Source organism: Gracilinanus agilis, chromosome 4, assembly GCF_016433145.1.
Source record: "Gracilinanus agilis isolate LMUSP501 chromosome 4, AgileGrace, whole genome shotgun sequence".
Classification (NCBI taxonomy): domain Eukaryota; kingdom Metazoa; phylum Chordata; class Mammalia; order Didelphimorphia; family Didelphidae; genus Gracilinanus; species Gracilinanus agilis.
In genome coordinates, this window is record NC_058133.1 from 268,146,811 (window position 1) to 268,164,681 (window position 17,871).

Consider the following 17,871-nt stretch of genomic DNA (forward strand, 5'->3'; position numbering starts at 1 on the left):
GAGCCTTGGAACTAATACACTGTATTGATTCTAAGATATAAGCTAAGGATTTTTTAAAAATAACAATTCAAAGCATTTTTCATGTTTTTCATGTTCATTCACACGACTGTAAATAGCTCTGATTACTTTGCCATATCCTTTGAACATTTATCAGTTGGAGAAAGACTTGTTTTCTTACACATTTGACTCATTTGTCTATGTATTTGAGAAATGAGGCCTAGAGAAGTTTGTAAACTTTTTATAGTTATGTGTACTTCCCTCTATCCTATTTTCCCATTTACTATACCCTCTCTCCTTTCATCCTATTCCTGCTCAAAAATGTTTTGCTTCTGACCCACTACCTTCTGCAATCCACCCTCCCTGTCAGTGCCCCTGCTCTGCCTTATCCCTTTCACTTCCTACTTTCCTATAGGGTAAGAGATTTCTATACCCAAATGAGTGTCTATGTTATTTCCTCTTTGAGCCAGTTCCAATGAGAATAAAAACCAAGTTCTCCCCTTTTTACCTCCCCATCTTCCTCTCTATTGTAAAAGCTCTTTCACACCTTTTTGTGAGATAATTTAACCAATTCTACTTCTCCCTTCTCCTTCCTCCAAGTCATTCCTCTTTCTCATCCCTTAATTTTACTTTTTTAAGCTTCATTATATTCAGCTCACATCCATGCCCTCTTCTTTATGTCCTCTCTTTCTAACTGCCCTAATAATGATTTTTAGGAGATAACAAGTATCATCTTCCCATGCAGAGTTATAAAGTTTATCTTTTCCCTTATGATTTCTCATTCCTATTTACCTTTTTATACTTCTCCTTTGTCTTATCTTTGAAAATCACATTTTCTATTTAGCTCTGTTTTTTTTTAATCAGGAATGCTTGAAAGTGCTCTATTTCATTGAATATCCATTTTTCCCCTGAAGGATTATATTCACTTTTTGCTGGGTAGGTGATTCTTGGTTGTAATTCTAGCTCCTTTGGCCTCCAGAATATCATATTCTAGACCAGGGGTCGGCAATGTATGGCTCTCGAGCCATATCTGGCTCTTTTGAGGGCCAGATATGGCTCTTTCTGCAGGAACCATAAAGTCAACCGCGGCATAGTAACTAACAGTTTACGCATGACATCGTGCGTCACATGTTACATCACGTGATCCTTTCAGTACCACGCCTATCTTCTAAGATAGAAGGCCTTCCTTATTGATATTGCCACGTGAGACAAATCCTGGTCTTTAGTTCGGCTTGGTAGGTGTGCTGTGTGTTCCTCCTCCTGCCCTCCTTTTACTCTTTCCACACCTGTTACTGACATCTTGGGGTTCTGTATAGTGACTGATCACATTTGTCTACATTCTCTACCCCTCTGCATCTGATTTACATGGCTTTATCTCAGTGCATTCATGGTGTCTGCACTCCCTATTTGTGGGATTGTTATTGTTTTTAACTTTTCTACCTGCTCCTAAAGGGGAACTATAGTTAGATTACATCTTTACATATGCTTCATTAGTGAGAAGCATTTCTCCCCAGTAGTTGCTTCTTTTGATACAGATTGATTGAGTAGGCAGCACTGATAAACACCTGTACCAGGAAATGTGTGATGTGTCCTGACCAGTTTTCCATGAAAAGGTAACCTCCTCCCCCACTTCTTACTAATGCCTGCACACAAATCATGTTATTTTCTGTAATCTCCTGATCTCCTACTTAATTTATGTAGCCAAATGGCTTAACCAGCAGGCCGGCAGCTTTTTCTTCTGCTGTTGCCTGACTTGAGAGAGGGAGAGGAAAAAGTATTCTTCCCTGAATTTTCTCTCTTTATTTCAGCAATTTTCTTAGTGTAGAGGAGTTTTATATGTATGTGTGCAGTTATATCAGTACTATAGTGCCCCATTAAGTTTTATTTTTTGATTAATAATCAAAATAATTTTGATTAATAATCAGCAAAACCATGCAGCACCAGAAGTCACATTAATGTACTTTATTCATCATTGGTTAGCACATAATAACATTATTAAAAATAGTTCAGAGACTTATTGTACTTTAAAAGTGTTGTTCTTAAATAAAATGCACATATTTACTTGTATTCAGAGTTAACCATATTGTATGGCCCTCACGAAATTACATTTTAAAAAATGTGGCATTTATGGCTCTCAAGGCCAAAAAGGTTGCAGACCCCTGTTCTAGACCCTTCAATCCTTCAATGTGCATGCTGCTAAATCATGTTTATCCTGACTTGACTCCATGATATTTGAATTGTTTCTTTTTGGCCATTTGCAATATATTCTTCTTCACTTGGGAGCTCAGGAATTTGGCTATAATATTCCTGGGAGTTTTAATTTGGATATATATTTCAGGAGTTTAAGATAATTTTTCTAAGGGATAGATCTTAGAATGCCACCCCACTCTTAAAAGTTTTTAGCAGCTTCCCATTACTTAGAGAGTAAAATATAAACTCCTTAGCCTGGAATTTAATGCACTAACCAGTGATGGGCAAATTACAACCCTCGGGCCAGATGTGGCCACCTGAAATGTTGTATCCAGCTGCACAACATTATTCCTAATCTGATGAATACAATGAGTAGGATACAATACAATGAAACTTTGAAAGAGTTGCCTTAGAAACAGACTGACAGATGAGCATTTCCTTTCCTTTGGCCCCCTCTTTAAAAAGTTTGCCCATCACTGCATGAAGCATTCTGGCCTCAACCAATGTTATTTTAGAACTTTTCTTTTTAATGCATTCTACTTCCTAGACAAAATTGACATCTCTTCTTCCAACTTTATTCCTTTCTCTCAAACATTCCATACTGAGAATGAAAGCCATCCTCATGTCCCTCTGTTAGAATCCTTCATTGCCTTCAAGACTAACTTTAAGTGCTACCTGCTCAGTGAAATTATCATTGATCCAAGTTCCTAGTGATTCCTCCCTCCTCATATTATTGAATTATACTCATCTGAATGCATGTTGCATCCTTTTACTAGAACATAAGCTGCCTGAATGTAGAAAGTGTTTCATTTGTCTTTGTATCCCTAATATCTAACACAGTCTCTTTTTTTAAAATTGAAACATTTTATTTAAATTAATTAATTTAGAATATTTTTCCATGATTACATGATCCATGTTTTTTCCCTCTTCTCCAACCCCACCAGTAGCTGACAAGCAATTCCACTGGGTTATACAGGAATAATTGTGCAAAACCTATTTCCATGTTATTCATATTTGCAGTAGAGTGATCTTTTAACATCAAAACCCTAAACATATTCCTATCAAATTACATGATCAATCATATGTTTTTCTTCTGCATTTCTACTCCTACAGTTCTTCCTCTGGATGTGGATAGCGATCTTTCTCATAAGTTCCTCAGAATTGTCCTGGATCATTGCATTGCTGCTAGTCCATTACAATCAATTGTGCCACAGTATGTCAGTCTCTGTGTACAATGTTCTTCTGGCTCTGCTCCTTTCACTCTGCATAAATTCCTGGAGATCTTTCTAGTTCACATGGAATTCCTCCAGTTCATTATTCCTTTAAGCACAATAGTATTCCATCACCAACAGATACCACAATTTGTTCAGCCATTCCCTAACTGAAGGACATCCCTTCATTTTCCATTTTTTTGCCACTACGAACATCAGGGCTATAAACATTTTTGTACAAGTCTTTTTCCCTATGATCTCTTTGGGGTATAAAACCAGCAGTGGTATGGCTGGATCAAAGGGCAGACAGTCTTTTAAAGGCCTTTGGGTATAGTTCCAAATTGCCATCCAGAATGGTTGGATCAATTTACAACTTCACCAGCAATGCATTAATGTTCCAATTTTGTCACATCTGCTTCAACATTTATTACTTTACTTTGTTGTCATTTTGGGCAATCTGCTAGGTGTTAAGTGATACCTCAGAGTTGTTTTGATTTGTATTTCTCTAATTATAAGAGATTTAGAACACTTTTTCATGTGCTTATTGATAGTTTTGATTTCTTTATCTGAAAATTGCCTATTCATGTGCCTTGCCCATTTATCAATTGGGGAATGTCTTGATTTTTTGTACAATTGATTTAGCTCCCTACATGTTTGAGTAATTAGACCTGTGTCAGAATTTTTTGTTATAAAGATTTTTTCCCAATTTGTTGCTTTCCTTCTAATTTTGATTGTATTGGTTTCGTTTTTACAAAACCTTTTTAATTTAATGTAATAAAATTATTAATTTTACATTTTGCAATTTTTTCTAACTTTTGCTTAGTTTTAAAATCTTTCCCAAAGATCTGACAAGTATATTATTCTGTGTTCACCTAATTTACTTATAGTTTACCTCTTTATATTCAAGTCATTCACCCATTCTGAATTTATCTTGGTGTAGGGTGTGAGATGTTGATCTAAACCCAATCTCTCCCATGCTGTTTTCCAATTTTCCCAGCAGTTTTTGTCAAATAGTGGATTTTTGTCCCAAAATTTGGGCTCTTTGGGTTTATCATAGACTGTCTTGCAGAGGTCATTTACACCAAGTCTATTCCACTGATCCTCCCTTCTGTCTCTTAGCCAGTACCATATCATTTTGATTACCACTGCTTTATAGTGTAATTTAATACCTGGTACTGCTAGGCAACCTTCCTTCATGTTTTTTTATTATTTCCATTGATATTCTTGATCTTTTGTTCTTCCAAATGAACTTTGTTATAGTTTTTTTTTTCTAATTCAATAAAAAAGTTTCTTGGTAGTTTGATAGGTATGGCACTAAATAAATAAATTAAATTGGGTAGGATCGTCATTTTTATCATATTAGCTTGTCCTACCCTAAAAAATTAATGTTTTTCCAATTGTTTAGATTTAGTTTTAATTGTGTAGAAAGTGTTTTGGAGTTGTGTTTGTATAATTCCTGTGTTTGTCTTGGCAGATAGATTCCTAAGTATTTTATATTGTCTAGGCTCTAGGGTGATTTTAAATGGAATTTCTCTTTCTAACACTTGCTGCTGAAATGTGTTGGAAATATATAGAAATACTGATGATTTATGTGCATTTATTTTGTATCCTACAACTTTGCTAAAGTTGTTGATTATTTCCACTAGCTTTTTAGTTTGATTCTCTAGGATTCTTTAAGTAGACCATCATATCCTCTGCAAAGACTGAGAGTTTGGTCTCCTCATTGCCCATTTTAATACCTTCAATGTCTTTTTCTTCTCTAATTGCTACTGCTACTGTTTCTAGTACAGTGTTAAATAATAGAGGAGATAATGGGCATCCTTGTTTCACTGCTAATCTTATTGGGAAGGCTTCTAATTTAACCCCATTGCAAATGATGCTTGTTGATGGTTTTATAAATATATTTTAGGAAAGGCCCTTCTATTCCTATACTTTCTAGTATTTTCAGTAGGAATGGGTGTTATATTTTGTCAAAGGCTTTTTCAGCATCTATTGAGATAATCATGTTATTTTTGTTGGTTTGCTTGTTGATGTGGTCAATTATATGAATGGTTTTCCTAATATTGAAGCATCCTTGCATTCCTGGCATAATTCCCACCTGATCATAATGAATAACCCTTGTGATCACTTGCTGGAGTGTTTATGCTAGTATTTTATTTAAGATTTTTGCATCTATGTTCATTAAGGAGTTTGGCCTGTAGTTTCCTTTCTCTGTTTTTGATCTACCTGGCTTTGAAATCAGTACAATATTAGTGTCATAAGAGGAATTTGGTAGAACTCCTTCTTTGTTTATTATGTCAAATAGTTTGTATAGTATTGGGATTAGTTGCTCTTTGAAGGTTTGATAGAATTCACTTGTGGAGCCATCTTTTTTTTTAGGGAGTTCTCTGATGACTTATTCAATTTCTTTTTATGATATTATTTATTCTATTTCTTCTTCTGTTAATCTAAGCAATTTATATTTTTAAATATTCATCCATATCACGTAGATTGCCGTATTTATTGCCATATAGTTGGGCAAAATAGTTTTTAATGATTCCCTTAATTTCCTCTTCATTAGAGGTGAGGTCTCCCTTTTCATCTTTGACACTGTTAATTTGGTTTTCTTCTTTCCTTTTTTTATTAGATTGACCAGTACTTTATTTTATTTGTCTAATACAGTCTTTTGAACATAGTACTAGGTTAAAGATATAGCAAAATAATAAAAATATGTGATTTTAGCACTGATTTGCAAAGTACACAGCTATCAACTTACATCAGCATATAAAAAATTTTTTTAGAAATTTTTTGTTTAAAAACTCAAGTTGTACCTCATTATACATAAAGTAGCTGGTATATGTAAACAGGCATAATGCATGTTTTTAACTAATTGGTTGATGGTATTTTTTTGATCAACATCAAATAGAGATGAGGAGGGGAAAAAACTGGTCTTGTTTCTCTGTTGGTGGCATGCTTCTTCAACTTTTATCTTATATTCCAGGAACCTATTTTGCTCTCACTCTTTAACAATACCACCACTACAAAAAAATCCTTGAATACCTTATCTGATTGGATAATATTAATCTTTTTCTTTTATCATTGTAAAATCAAGGACAATTTTAGAATTTTTTTGTATTTAGCTGTTACATGTAGCTGTAAATGCAATCTTTGTCTCTCAGTAAGGATAAATTACTAGTCAAATCTTGTGGTTTAAATATATTTCTTATTAAAATAAAAAACAACTCAAGATGTATAAATTTATATTATTATCATAGTTTAAAAGTTTATCCTATACTATATATCTGAAAAGATAAAATATTTAAAGTAAAGAAAATATGACTTATAAAACATTAAATTTTCTTCAAAATTTACTTTTCTTGAGTTTGAAAAAAGAATAAAAATAAAACCAAAGATAACAGAACTTCAGACAAACACGAAAAAGGACATAAAAAATCATGTCCTGTTTCTTGTTTGTTAATATTTGGTTCTTCTTTGTTAGATGTTGTGGATTTTATTTTATTTTTTAATATTTTATTTTTTTAGAAACATTTTCCATGGTTACATGATTCTTGTTTTTACTTTCCCCTTCACGCCCCTTAAGCCCCCCTATATTCAACGCACATTTTCACTGCTTTTAACATGTGTGATCAATCAAGACTTATTTGGTGTGGTCATTTAGTGTCTACATCCCCAACCATGTCCGCATCAACCCATGTGTTCAAGCAGTTGTTTTTCTTCTATGTTTTCACTCCTACAGTTCTTCCTCTGAATGTGGGTAGCGTTTTTTCCATAAATCCCTCAGAATTGTCCTGGGTCATTGCTTTGCTGCCAGTATAGAAGTCCATTACATTCGATTTTACCACAGTGTATCAGTCTCTGTTTACAGTGTTCTTCTGTCCCTGTTCCTTTCACTCTGCATCAACTCCTGGAGGTCTTTCCAGTTCACATGGAATTCCTCTAGTTTATTATTCCTTTGAGCAAAATAGTATTCCATCACCAACATATACCACAATCTGTTTAGCCACTCCCCAATTGAAGGGCATCCCTTTGTTTTCCAGTTTTTTGCCACCACAAAAAGCGCAGCTATAATTATTTTCGTACAAGTCTGTTTATCTATGATCTCTTTGGGGTATAAACCCAACAATGCTATGGCTGGATCAAAGGGCATTCTTTTATAGCCCTTTGAGCATAGTTCCATATTGCCAGCCAGAATGGTTGGATCAGTTCACAACTCCACCAGCAATGCATTAATGTCCCAGTTTTGCCACATCCCCTCCAGCATTCATTACTCTCCCCTTCTTTCATTTTAGCCATTCTGCTAGGTGTGAGGTGATACCTCAGAGTTGTTTCGATTTGCATTTCTCTAATTATTAGAGATTTAGAGCACTTTCTCATGTGCTTATCGATACTTTTGATTTCTTTATCTGAAAATTGCCTATTCATGTCTCTTGCCCATTTATCAATTGGGGAATTCCTTGATTTTTTATACAATTGGTTTAACTCCTTGTATTTTTGAATAAGTAGACCTCTGTCAGAGTTTTTTGTTATAAAGATTTTTTCCCAGTTTGTTGTTTTGAGTTCTGATTTTGGTTGCATTGTTTCTGTTTGTGCAAAAACTTTTTAATTTAATATAATCAAAATTGTTTATTTTACAATTTGTAATTTCTTCTAACTCTTGCTTGGTTTTAAAATCTTCCCTTTCCCATAGATCTGAGAGGTATACTATTCTATGTTCACCTAATTTTCTTATACTTTCCTTCTTTATATTCAAGTCATTCATCCATTCTGAATTTATCTTGGGGTAGGGTGTGAGATGTTGATCTAAACCTAATCTCTCCCATATTGTTTTCCAGTTTTCCCAGCAATTTTTGTCAAATAGTGGATTTTTGTCCCAAAATTTGGGCTCTTTGGGTTTTTCATACACTGTCTTGCTGGTATCATTTACCCCAAGTCTATTCCACTGATCCTCCCTTATGTCTCTTAGCCAGTACCATATTGTTTTGATGACTGCTGCTTTATAATATAGTTTAACATCTGGTACTGCTAGGCCACCTTCCTTCGTGTTTTTTTTTCATTATCTCCCTTGATATTCTTGATCTTTTGTTCTTCCAAATGAACTTTCTTATAGTTTTTTCTAATTCAATAAAAAAGTTTTTTGGTAGTTTGATAGGCATGGTACTAAATAAGTAAATTAATTTGGGTAGAATGGTCATTTTTATTATGTTAACTCGTCCTACTCATGAGCAATCAATGTTTTTCCAATTGTTTAGGTCTAGTTTTAATTGTTTGGGAAGTGTTTTGTAGTTGTTTTCGTATAATTGCTGTGTTTGTTTTGGTAGATAGATTCCTAAGTATTTTATATTGTCTGGGGTGATTTTAAATGGTGTTTCTTTCTACCTCTTGCTGCTGTGATGTGTTGGAAATATATAGAAATTCTGATGATTTATGTACATTTATTTTGTATCCTGCAACTTTGCTAAAGTTGTTGATTATTTCTACAAGCTTCTTAGTTGATTTCTCTAGGATTTTTTAAGTAGACCATCATATCATCTGCAAAGAGTGATAGCTTAGTCTCCTCCTTGCCCACTTTGATACCTTCAATTTCTTTTTCTTCTCTAATTGCTACTGCTAGTGTTTCTAGTACAATGTTAAATAATAGAGGTAATAGTGGGCATCTTTGTTTCACTCCTGATCTTATTGGGAAGGCTTCTAATTTATCCCCATTGCATGTGATGCTTGTTGATGGTTTTAGATATATACTTTTTATTATTTTTAGGAAAGGTCCTTCTATTCCTATACTTTCTAATGTTTTCAATAGGAATGGATGTTGTATTTTGTCAAAGGCTTTTTCAGCATCTATTCAGATAATCATGTGGTTTTTGTTGGTTTGCTTGTTGATATGGTCAATTATTTGAATGGTTTTCCTCATGTTGAACCATCCTTGCATTCCTGCTATAAATCCTACCTGATCATAATGAAAAACCCTTGTGATCACTTGCTATAGTCTCTTTGCTAGTATTCTGTTTAAGATTTTTGCATCTATGTTCAATAAGGAAATTGGTCTGTAGTTTTCTTTCTCTGTTTTTGATCTACCTGACTTTGGGATCAGTACCATATTTATATCATAAAAGGAGTTTACTTATTATGTCAAATAGTTTGTATAGTTTTGGAATTAGTCATTTTTTAAAGGTTTGATAAAATTCACTTGTGAATCCCTCTGGTCCTGGGGATTTTTTCTTTGGGAGTTCTTTGATGGCTTGTTCAATTTCTTTTTCTGATATGGAATTATTTAAGTATTCTATTTCTTCCCCTGTTAATCTAGACAATTTGTATTTTTGTAAATATTCATCCATATCACCTAGATTGCTATATTTATTGCTATATAATTGTGCAAAATATTTTTAATGATTGCCTTGATTTCCTCTTCATTAGAGGTAAGGTCTCCCTTTTCATCTTTAATACTGATGATTTGATTTTCTAATTTCCTTTTATTAATTAGATGGACCAGTACTTTGTCTATTTTATCTGTTTTTTCAAAGTACCAGCTTCTATTCTTATTTATTTATTCAATAGTTCTTTTACTTTCAATTTTATTGATTTCTCCTTTAATTTTTATAATCTCCAATTTGGTGTTTAGCTGGGGATTTTTAATTTGTTCCCTTTCTAGTTTTTTAATTTGCATGCCCAATTCATTGATCTCTGCCCTCCCTAATTTGTTAATATATACATTCAAGTATATAAAGTTCCCAATGAGTACTCACAGAGTTTGTTAGGATGTCTCATCATTGTCATTTTCTTCAATGAAATTATTGATTATTTCTATGATTTCTTCTTTAACTAACTGGTTTTGGAGAATCATATTATTTAATTTCCTATTTAGTTTTTGATTTGCCTGTCCAGGTACCCTTACTAATTATTATTTTTATTGCATTATGGTCTGAGAAGGTTACATTTATTATTTCTGCTCTTTTGCATTTGTTTGCAATGTTTCTATGCCCTATTACATGGTCAATCTTTGTGAATGTACCATGTGCAGCTGAAAAGAAAGTGTATTCCTTTTTGTCCGTATTTATTTTTCTCCACATATCTATTAAATCTAATTTTTCTAGAATTTCATTTACCTCTCTTATCTCTTTCTTATTTATTTTTCGGTTTGATTTATCTAGATCTGAAAGAGGAATATTTAGATCTCCCACTAGTATGGTTTTACTATCTATTTCCTTCTTGAGCTCTGCCAGTTTCTACTATAGGAATTTGGATGCTGTACCATTTGGTGCATACATGTTGAGTACCATTATTTCCTAATTGTCTATACTGCCTTTTATAAGGATGTAATTACCTTTCTTGTCTCTTTTAATCATATCCATTTTTACTTTGGCTTTGTCAGAAATCATGATGGCCACTCCTGCCTTTTTTCTCATTTGAAGCCCAAAAGATTTTGCTCCAGCCCTTGACCTTAAACTTGTGTATGTCCACCTGCCTCATATGTGTTTCTTGTCGACAACATATGGTAGAATTTTAGTTTCTAATCCACTCTGCTATTTGCTTCCTTTTTATGGTTGAGTTCATCCCATTCACATTCAGAGTTATAATTATCAGTTGTGTGTTCCCCAACATTTTTGTAGCCACTCCTAGTTCTACCCCTTCTTCTTAATGCTACTTCCTTTTAAACCAGTGCTTTGTTTTAGACCTGTCTCCCTTGTCCCCTTCCTTGATTTACTTCCCTTTCCACCCCTTCCCTTATTATTCCCCTCTTTTTATTTTTTAAGGCCTAATGAATTCCCTCTCCCCTCTCCTCCACTCTCTTTTTTGACCTCCCCAATCCCCTGCTCCCCTTGGATAATCCCTTCTGACTTTCTCAGTAGGGTTAGATACAATTCTATATCCCAATGGATATAGCTACTCTTCCCTCTCAAGATTAATTACACTGAGTGTAAGGTTTAAATAGGACCTCTTAATGCTCTCTTCCTCTACTTCTTATAATAGTATTCATCCCCTCCCCTTACCATGCTCTCTTTGTGTGGTATAGAATATCCTATTTTTCTTATTCATTCAAGTTTCTCTTGATGTCATCTACTATTCACTCTCCCTCTTTTTTCCCCTCCCCATCTCATTTTAGACCATTTAGTGCTCCAACCTCTCCCTATGACTAATTCTTCTAATTACTATAATAGTGAATTCAGTTTTTGAAAATTACACATACCATTTCTCCATATAGGAATACAAATAATTTAAACATATTAAGGCCCTTAAAGGGGTAAATTTAAGAATAAGAATTTTCTTTCTTTCCCCTCTGTTTCTTATTTACCTTTTCATTTCTCTTGGTTTTTGTGTTTGGATATCAAACTTTCCATTTAGTCCTGGTCTTTTCTGTGCAAATACTTGGAAATCATCTATCTTGTTGAATGCCCATACTTTCCCCTGGAAGTATATAGTCAGTTTTGATGGATAGGTGATCCTTGGTTGTAGACCCAGTTCTCTTGCCTTTTATGAATATCATATTCCAAGCCTAACGGTCTTTTAGTGTGGAGGCTTCCAGGTCCTATGTGATCCTGATTGGTGCCCCTTGATATCTGAATTGTCTCTTTCTGGCTTCTTATAATATTTTTTTCTTTTACTTGGAAGCTCTTAAATTTGGCTATTATGTTTCTGGGGGTTGTCTTTTCAGGGTCTAGTGTAGAGAGTAATCTATGGATCCTTTCAATGTCTATATTGCCCTCTTGTAGAACTTCAGAGCAGTTTTGCTGAATAATTTCTTTTAGTATGGAGTCCAAATTTCTATTAATTTCTGCTTTTTCAGAAAGACCAATGATTCTCAGATTGTCTCTTCTAGACCTGTTTTCTTGATCTGTTAATTTCTCTGTGAGGTATTTCATGTTTCCTTCTATTTTATCAGTCTTTTGACTTTGCTTTGTTTGTTCTTCCTGTCTTGACAGATCATTGGCTTCTAATTGTACACCTCTATCCTTTAGAGACTGGTTTTCCTTTTCAATCTGGTCTGTCTGGTTCTTCAAGGCTTCCAGCTAGTCATTTCTGGTCTTCAGTTTGCTTATCAATTCATTTGATTTCTGAGCCTCACTTTCCATTTGCGATATTCTGCCTTTTAAACTGTTGTTTTCTTGCCAGATCTTTTCTATCTTTCTAATAATCTCAGATTTGAACTCTTCAAGATCTTGTGACCCATTTTCATTTTTTGGGGAAGGTTTGGATGTCTTTAATTGTTTGTCCTCTGTTTTCTGGGTTTTTTTCTGTGTAGAAGTTATCAAGTGTTTGAGCTTTTTTCCTTGGTCTTCTTGTTTATTTCTTTATTGGCTTTGATTGGCATCATTATGTTTCATCCGACAGAAGGCTGAGTAAGGCAATCTGATTCTCTTTGTATGGAGTTAGGTCTGAGTTTTCCAGCCACCTGGGATCTCAGGTCATGCTGCTCTCAGGGGCAAGCTCCTAGTAATGCCAGCTAGCTTCCTAGGGGCTAGATTTTGTGCCCCCCCCCCACTTGCTCTAACTCTGGAGCACAGCCTCTGACTCTGGTACTGTAGGTGGGGTGAGGGAGGGTTTATCTGCTCGCGTTCTGATGGGAGCTATTTCCCCCCCTTATAGCATGGAAGTGCCCAAAACCCACATACCTTCAATACTGTGCCCTATTGTGAGGTCCCTTCTTTTCATCTGGATTTTGTTTTCTTGTCCTTTGGATGTACTCTATATCCCTTGGTAAGGAGAGAAAGTCGCCCTGCCTCTACTCTGCCGCCATCTTAACCCGGAAATCTTGATGTTGTGGATTTTAAATAAGATTTTATTCCTTGTTTTGTATGCTTATTTGCTTTAATTAATTTTCTTATTTCTAATTTTTTTCTTTCTTCATTCTCTTTCATTTCCAGTCCCTCAATCTTCTGGAAGGTTTAATTCCTTCCAAGGAAGAAGGTGGTATTGCTTCTAGTGAACATCTCGAGAAATTATTTGTGTTTGGCCTTATGTGGAGTTTAGGGGCTCTTCTGGAGTTGGATAACAGAGAAAAGCTTGAAGCCTTTTTGAGAAGTCATTCAAGCAAAATAAATTTGCCAGCTATTCCTGCAGAAAGTAATCAAACGATGTATGAATTTTTTGTCACTGATTATGGTAAGAGACCAATCATGATCATTTCTTACATATTAATAATAAGATGTCCTTATTTATTTTTTGATTTTAATTCTTTTGGGGGAATATTTTCTGTTTCTTAGGCTGCAGTGTAAATAAACATTACCTTCAGCTCTTTAGACATTTATTATTTTATCTTAGGTTAGGGTTTCATATAAAAATTTCTTCACAAATTTTTTTTTTAATTTTATTCAATGATTCAAGCAACAGACACTTAGGAGCAATTAGTATTCAGCTACTTAGCAAGTATTTATTGAGTATCAACTATAGGAAAAGTACTATTTTTACATACTGGAAGAACTACAAAGATAATGAAGACATGTTTTTGTTTTAATAAGAGTTTATAACCTATTAGAAACAATGTGCTTATGTAATACTTGTGATTTTTCTTATAAATATTTCAATAATTTTTTAATTTGATACATTCTAATGAACATGTCATGGTTATGCCTATACAACCTAAATTATTTACATTTTTATAGGTGACTGGGAGCATTGGAACAAAAAAGTTGAACCATATATTTATCCAACTGATAGTATTCCAGAATATTTATCAATTTTGGTTCCAAATGTTGATAATGTTAGATCCAGTTTTTTGATGGATACAATAGCAAAGCAACACAAAGTAAGTCTATATGTGTTTTATTAATTAATTGAAATTGAAAAGCACACAGGTACTGCCTCCCTCTAAAGAGCAGGGAAATCTTGGGCACAAATCTATGCATAGTTGCAAACAAAGGCAGCCAACACAAAACATCTACCTTGAGTTCTTACAAACACATAAAATAAATGAGTGGATCCCCCAAGTTTATAACCATTTGTATGTATACATACATTCACATTTACTGTGTTAATCATTCTGTCATTTATTAAGCTTTTACTATGTGCCAGGTTGATGGGAGGTGCTAGGAGTACAAGTGGAGAGAATGAAAGAATCCTTCTTCAAAAGTTGATCAGTTAACTGGCACTTATTAATCAGTCACTATATGCCAGAAACTATTCATCACAATGAGGTTACCTTCTAATGGAGGGGGCAAAGACATCAGTAAAGAAGCACATCAAAAATATAAAGTGAATAAATACAGATTAATGCCAAATAGCTAATATAAGATAGTTCAGGAGAGAAGACACTAGCAAATGTAATGGAATCAGAAAAGATGCAGAAGAGGATTTCTGAGCTTCTTAAAGGAAGGAGGAGTTCCTTATCAGGTGGAAGGAACAGAAGCATGAATCCAAAACTATATCTGACCAAGGAGTAAAAAGACACAGAAGAAAGAGATGGAGTAGGAAGAATGGAAAGAAGATTTTGACTAGTTTGCAGAGCATTGTCCAGTGAGCCTGGAAAATATCTTGGGACCAGGTTATATAAAGCTTTAAAAACTGGACAGAAGATTCTCTGTTTTATTCTAGAATAAATCAATTGATAAATGTTGGGAGTTGATTGTGTAGGGGAGTCACCGGTCAGATCTATGTTTAAGGAAAATTATTTGGGTATCAGGGAGTAGGATGCATTGGAGTGGGAAGAGACAAGTTAAGAGGCTGTTACTGTATGCTACTCAATCACTCAGTAAACATTAAATGCTCTCTATGTGCCAGATGTTGTGCTAAGTACTGGGGATAAACATTCTCTACCCTCAAAGAACTCCCATTCCTATGGAGGAGGAGACAACTTATAAATAACTAGAAGAAAGTAAGGTGAGGGAGCAGGGAGGAAGGAAGACATTCTGAGAGAGAATGGAATTGGTAGGGGTGCAAGAGTTAGGGTGCTATTGGGAAGAAGCCTTTAGCCACATTGGAGGCTTTTTACTAGGGTGGAAAGTAAGAGCATGTATGGCATTGCTACCCTTAAGCTAATCTATCTTGGTTGGTCCAGCTACTTTGTATGTATGCTAAGATGTTGGCACCCATTTATCACATACATGCAAATCTTTATGGTGGCAGGTGAACAGCTGGGATGTTACATGGGCTAGTGGTTTGAGAATGGGTAAAGAGAAAAGCAAATGAGACTATTAAGACCAAGTAAAAGATAATGAGACTGGAGATTGATTAAAAGGGATAATATGTTTTTAGGGAGAGAGGTTAGTAGAACAACCAAAGGATGTTTGCAAATGCAAAATTTTAAATACACTTCATTTCTCACTCTGTAATTATAGGCAGTTTTGCTCATAGGAGAACAGGGAACAGCAAAAACTGTCATGATTAAAGGCTATATGAAAAAATATGACCCTGAAGCACATTTATCTAAATCTCTAAACTTTTCATCTGCCACAGAACCAATGATGTTTCAGGTAAAAACCCTATTAATAACTGATTATTCATAGGTTCATATAGTTAATAATATTTAAAATGTTATAATTGCTTTTTTATAGTAGTTTTAATATAATAATTATATGAGTACATAAGAGGCTCTACATCTGTTTTCATTTCCTTACCATGACGTATACTTCATGATCCCTCAAAATAATTAAAAAAAAATTAATTCCGAGGGTCAGGGAAACTTTTCAATTTAACTTGGTAATGATTAATATTCTATTAGTTAATATGTTTTTCTTACAATTGCTTTATATCTGGTGTATTCTACATACATGAATTTCACTAAGCTAAAGAAAAACAAAAACAATGATACTAATCTTTTAAAAAATAAATTAAAACAATTTTAAAGCCAAAAAAATATCTACTTCTTTTTCTCTAGAGAACGATTGAAAGCTATGTGGATAAGCGAATGGGAAGCACATATGGACCACCAGGAGGGAGAAAAATGACTGTATTTATTGATGATATTAACATGCCAATAATTAATGAATGGGGAGATCAGGTATAATCAAAATACTATCTGTGTACATGCAATTGAATCACAGGTTTTGTGTGTGTGTGTGTGTGTTTACACAAATAAGGCACAAATTGGAAATACTTAAACTATGACAAACACTTTACAGTTATCCTTCAGTAAACTATTTTCCTATTATTATCTTCCAAGAGTTGTGATCTTCATCTTAGTCCTAAACACTGCTGAGACATTCTCTTTAGAATCTTTCCATCTTAGAAGTTCTAATCTACTTAGGAACAATTTGAGCCAGAATATTCTCACTGAATATTTTGGGAGTTTTTTTTTTCTGTTTATGTGATTTCTTTGCTGCATGTGTGCTTTTTAGTGTCAATACTATGAACCTTTAGAATTAATCTAGGCCCTTGTCACCTTTCACTAGAACTATAGTTAGAGCCTCCTAATTGGCTTTCCTGCTCCTATTTTCTCTCCTTCTTCAGTCCTCCATATAGCTGTCAAAATAATCTACCTAAAGCACATTGGAACACCTCCTTAGCCTGGCATTTAAGGCCCTGACAAATCTAACTCCTACTTACTTTTCCAAACTTATTTTTATTACTCTAATGTAGAGGCATATTTCAACCAAAATGGACTTAAAGCCATTTGCTAAATTTGGCATTTCACCTACCAGTTTTTTGCATCTCTACAACCTGTTTCTCATGGCTGAAATGTATTCTTTCCTCCTCTGCCTCCTGGCATCCTTATTTTCCTGTAAGTGTCAGGGGCCACCTTATCTGCCACCTTCCCAAATCTCCTTGGCTAAATGCTCTTTTTCTCCTCAATTTACCTTGTATTATACTTGTTACTTTGTGCCCCTTTGGCAGACCTGCTAATTTCTTAAAGGCAGGTTTTGCTTATCTTTTGCTTTTGAATCCTTGGTGCCTAGAATGATGCCTTTTGGATAGCAGGCACTTAATAATTCTGGAATTGAACTAAAAATCATCCTGAGGTGATATTAAAATTTTATTTCTTTTTAAATTTTAGGTAACTAATGAGATTGTACGACAGATGATGGAAATGGAAGGAATGTATAGCTTGGATAAACCTGGAGACTTCACTACAATTGTTGACGTCCAGATAATAGCAGCAATGATACATCCAGGAGGGGGTCGAAATGATATTCCACAACGTTTGAAAAGGCAGTTTACTGTGTTTAATTGCACATTACCGTCAAATGCATCAATAGACAAAATATTTGGTACATTTTCTTTCTCTTTCAAATTGTTTATGTAACACATGGTCTGAAGCTATTCTCCCTAACCCCATTTGGTTTTTTGTTTTGTTTTGTTTCTTAAAACCCTTTGGCAGAAGAACAGTATAGGCTAGGCCAGTGGTTCCCAAACTTTTTTGGCCTACCACCCCGTTTCCAGAAAAAATATTACTTAGCGCCCCCTGGAAATTAATTTTTTTAAATTTTAATAGCAATTAATAGGAAAGATATATGTATTAATGTTTCTACCTTTTTTGTAAAATATATCAGAATAGAATGTAATACAAAAAAAGTTAAAAGTTAAAAGTTACCTGTGGCCATCACCG

The 17,871-nt window shown here is 34.3% G+C and overlaps 1 protein-coding gene across 2 annotated transcripts in view; it reads left to right on the forward strand.

Moving 5' to 3' along the window:
* DNAH8 (dynein axonemal heavy chain 8) overlaps positions 1 to 17,871 on the forward strand; it is a 399,591-nt gene that overhangs the window by 217,192 nt on the left and 164,528 nt on the right. For both annotated transcript variants that reach the window (XM_044672126.1, XM_044672127.1), the window contains exons 50-54: positions 13,256 to 13,493; positions 13,994 to 14,136; positions 15,665 to 15,799; positions 16,204 to 16,326; positions 17,320 to 17,533. In XM_044672126.1, coding sequence (XP_044528061.1) covers positions 13,256 to 13,493; positions 13,994 to 14,136; positions 15,665 to 15,799; positions 16,204 to 16,326; positions 17,320 to 17,533 — 853 coding nt within the window. The remainder of the gene's footprint in view (positions 1 to 13,255; positions 13,494 to 13,993; positions 14,137 to 15,664; positions 15,800 to 16,203; positions 16,327 to 17,319; positions 17,534 to 17,871) is intronic.